A 4112-nucleotide genomic window follows, 5' to 3' on the forward strand; every position below is an offset into this window, starting at 1 on the left:
GGGAAGAGAGGTTTCCCCCAACAGTGAAATACATACATATATACATTCATATGGATTTATGGATAGACCATGTACCTACATACATACATATAAACTAATGTACATATATGCATGTAGTATTTAAGCCAAAAATACGTACAACATTGCGACCGTATTATCGCTTTAGCCGCAGTCAAGTTGTTTTATTTTCGATTACCTCAACTATGGGCGGAGTAGACAGTGATGGGATTTTAGTTTTGATATGGCTTTCTAAGATACTATTCTGTTGTTTTTGAATTTTTGTAATTTATTAAGAATTTTAACGTACGCCTGAAACGAATTCTATAAAAGCGCATCCACGATTTTTGTGCGAAACAATTGAGTTTTGATCATGAGAGTGATAGCGGTCTTTGGTTTGGTTGCAGCCTTTGTGGCCTTGAGCAATGGTGAGGATATATATAGCAGGCTTGAGCAATGCTTTTGGAATGTAGACTTTTAACATTTTCATTTATTCTGCAGCTTATGGCGTATCTCATGGCGGTGGTTCTAAGGAAGGTGGCGGCTCGCTTGGCTTTGGAATAGGTGGCAGCAGCGCAACTGCCACGTCGTCGTCGTCGTCGTCGTCGTCGTCTGTAACGGCAGGTGGTACTGGAAGTTATGGTGGAAACCATGGCGCTGGAGGATTTGGTGGAGCCCACGGTGGTAGCGATTCCGCTTCGTCAGCGGATGGCGGCATTGGTGGTGGACTTGGTTCCGGCTTGGGCTTAGGAATTGGCGGCAACATAGGACTTGGAGGTGCAGGCATTGGAGGCGGAATCGGTGGTGGTGGCGGCGGTACCGGAGGTTATGGTGGCGCTAAAGGCTCAGGCTCTGCCAGTGCTAGTGCTGGTGCTAGCGGTGCCGCAGGCGGAATTGATGGCACTGGTGGTGTGGGCGGTTATGGCGGTGGTGAAGGATCAGCCGCCGGAGGACACGGATCAAGCGGTGCCATAGGTTTTGGCGGTGCAGGCGGAATAGGTGGCGGCAAAGGCGCAGGTCATGGACCGATTTCTGCAGGTAGTTCAGCAGGAGCAGGAGCTGGTGGTGAAGCAAGCGGTAGCATTGGTGGTGGACTTGGTGGATCGGCTGGAGGTTATGGATCAGGCGGTTCCGGTGGCTATGGATCAGGTTCTGGCAATGCTGCAAGTGGAGCAGGCGGTGCAATTGGTGGAGGAATTGGCGGTCATTCTGGAATTGGAGGCGGACTGAACGGTGGCATTGGTATTGGTGGAGCAGGCGGTGGAGCGGGTGGAAACTTTGGAGCTGGAGGTGCCAGTGGTTATGGCGGTGATAAAGGCGCTGCCGACGGTTATGGATCAGGTTCAGCTGGTGCTGGCTCTAGCGCTGCAGGTGGAGCAGGCGGTGCTATAGGAGGAGGAATCGGTGGAACTGGTGGTGCCTTTGGAGGAGGTATCGGTGGTGTAGGCGGTTTTGGAGGCACGGGCGGTAGCGGAGCTCATGGATCTGCATCGGCAGGTAGTGCGTCTGGTACTGGCGCTGGAGGTGGAGCAGGCGGGCACGTTGGAGGTGGCATCAATGGTGCTGGAGGTGCCGGTGGTTATGGAGGTGGCAAAGGTGATTCGGGTGGTTATGGCTCAGGTTCAGCTGGTGCCGGCGGTTATGGCGTCGGTAAAGGTGCAGCTGGAGGTCAGTTATCCGGTTCCGGTAATATTGGACTTGGAGGCGAACTGAATGCTGGCCTAGGACTCGGTGGGACAGGCGGCAAAGGCATAGCGGGAAGTCAAGGAGCGGCATCGGCTGGTAGTTCGGCAGGTGCTGGTTCTGGAAGTGGTGCAATCGGTGGCATTAATGGTGCTGGAGGATATGGGCCAGGTTTCGCTGGCTCTGGCGCTGGTGGACAAGGTGGAATTGGTGGTGCTGGCGGAATTGGAGGTTATGGCGATTCTGCAGGCGCATCTGGAGGTCATGGATCCGCATCAGCAAGCAGTTCCGCTGGAGCTGCAGGTGGTGGTATTGGAGGAGAAATCAGTGGTGCTGGTGGTGCCGGAGGTCAGGGAGGCTTCGGTATTGGAGGCGCTGGTGGACACGGTGGTCACGGTGGTCACGGTGGTGGACATGGAAACCGCGGTCATCCAGGACATGGACATGCGCATGGCGGCGCTGGTGCCGGTGGAAGCTTAGGGCTCATTCCTGGTCTTGGTCTAGGCGCAGCCTTGAGTGGTGGCTTTGGCGGTGCCGGTGGACAAATCGGTGCTGGTGGATTTAACGCAGGGGGCTTGGCCCCTGGTGGATTTGGTGCTGGTGGCTTTGGAAATGGCGGGCATGGAGGTGGTGGATACGGCGCTAGTGGTGGGCGTGGCGGTTATGGCAGCTATGGTGGCAGCTCAGCTTCGGCGCATTCATCTGCATCAGCATCAGCTGGTTATGGCCGATAAGTGATAAATACCTCACCTTTCTTGTCATTAGAATAGATCGCATGCATTTGTATTTTAAAAACGCCGAGATTTTATGTGTTCGTCTGTGATTAAAATTGTTTATTGCGAATCATTATTGTAATAAAAAAATATTAAAACAATAATTAACTTGTAATTAATTTACAGACCTGTTTCACACTCAAACTTATGTACAATGAAACTTGTTCTAAAGTGCCGAGTTATTGACATGAATTGAAATAAGTTTTGGATGAGACTGTTTAGCGGCAGAGTAGATGTTGTTAGAAGATCAAGCTCAAGGTGATTTTCTCAATAGCAAGATTCGCTGATAGGTTTAGCAACAAGCAAAATACAATTTACAATAAGGTTCGTTTTTTATTGGCATGTAATATGTTTGTATGTATGTTTTGCCGCATCATAACTTCGCACAAGCAAACGCACCATTTCATGCTTATGTTTGCACACGAGAGAGAGACTCTGATGATATTGGCAAACAGTTTAATGACAAAGCTTGTCGTGTCAGCGCCGTTTTCGCTCATAACACATGTTTAACTGATATTTTGTCGCAAAAAGTTGATTTCAAGCTCTGAAAATGAATCAAATTCTACAAGCCGTGGCTTGGGTTCTGTTTAAGAAGAAATTAATTTAATTATTTTAAGCTGACATTGAGCTGATTGCTACACCTTCGCTGTATGCCAATCCTTACGGGTTACTATTTAATTGACTTACATGCGGCCATACTCGGTGTTTCTTTAAACAATTTATTTAAAAGCTGACGAGATGTAGAAGAGGTGGAAACCATGTATATTACATAACCCATGCCACTCGCCGGTTTTGAGCGAAGGCCCACGGGTATTGGAAATTTCACGACTTTGACTCTTAGCCCAAATGGTTTTTAAGGCAGTAGCGGTGTCCAGCATGGGCGACCGTTTCAATCTAAGATAAGCTTGCTTGAAGTGACTACTGAGCCTAGATGTTGTTTAAACTCTGCAACTGCGTTCTACCTGTACGCAGAATGTGTGGCTCTTTCTACAGAGTACAAGGAAATCGCCATGAGCATCATCTACAGAAGTGTTTGTGTTTTTGGCATAAATCAATTCGTAGGTTGCATCTCCGATTATTGCAACCATTTTATTTTTTTCATAATCACATTCGCTACTAGAAAACAACTGCTATACCTGTTTTTTTATTACTTCCGTTGAGTTTGTACGATGCACAAGCAGATATCTTTCCGGATCTGAGTTGTGCTTCCTTAGAAGAGTGTGTGTGTGATATGTTTTGTACAACCACCCAGCGTTCTTGGCTGACTACGATGCCAGCTGCTCTCTTAGATGAGATTTGGAGCAGCAGTCGGTAGAGATTATGCTTCTGTTGGAGGTTTATTTGCCCACTTCCGACTAAATCTCTTACAACGCAGTTAAAGTCTTCCGGAATTTCTATTATCTCCTCCTCTGGGTAGAGCGAAAGCATATGGCCCCGGTCAAGTAGTCCATCGGATCTAGCTACTCGAATTCTTCTTAGCCTCCACGTCACTGATGGCTCCCCCAGGTTTCACCTCAGGGCTCGTATTTCTTCTGACGTGACAATATATATATGTATATCAAATCTTATAAGAGCCATATTATTCTCCAGCGTCGCAAAAGACTCCTCGTTGAAAAGCAGGAATGTATAAAGGTGTGAAGTACAACATATTATTTTAGT

General features: G+C 48.1%; 1 protein-coding gene across 1 annotated transcript; it reads left to right on the plus strand.

Moving 5' to 3' along the window:
* Positions 1 to 334: 334 nt before the first annotated feature.
* On the plus strand, positions 335 to 2533 carry LOC118756223 (glycine-rich cell wall structural protein 1-like). The gene is made up of 2 exons (XM_036490999.1): positions 335 to 425; positions 499 to 2533. The coding sequence occupies exons 1-2, from the start codon at positions 371 to 373 to the stop codon at positions 2412 to 2414; spliced, it is 1971 nt and encodes a 656-aa protein (XP_036346892.1). The 5' UTR covers positions 335 to 370; the 3' UTR covers positions 2415 to 2533.
* Positions 2534 to 4112: the final 1579 nt, after the last annotated feature.

This window comes from Rhagoletis pomonella, unplaced genomic scaffold, assembly GCF_013731165.1.
Source record: "Rhagoletis pomonella isolate Grant_MI unplaced genomic scaffold, Rhpom_1.0 Rhpom_scaffold_09339, whole genome shotgun sequence".
Lineage (NCBI taxonomy): Eukaryota > Metazoa > Arthropoda > Insecta > Diptera > Tephritidae > Rhagoletis > Rhagoletis pomonella.

Excerpts from the sequence above, each read along its gene's own strand:
- LOC118756223 (XM_036490999.1), top strand. The coding sequence starts at position 371 with ATGAGAGTGATAGCGGTCTTTGGTTTGGTTGCAGCCTTTGTGGCCTTG. Across the intron at positions 426-498 it reads CTTTGTGGCCTTGAGCAATG|CTTATGGCGTATCTCATGGC; the intron begins GTGAGGATATAT and ends TTTATTCTGCAG.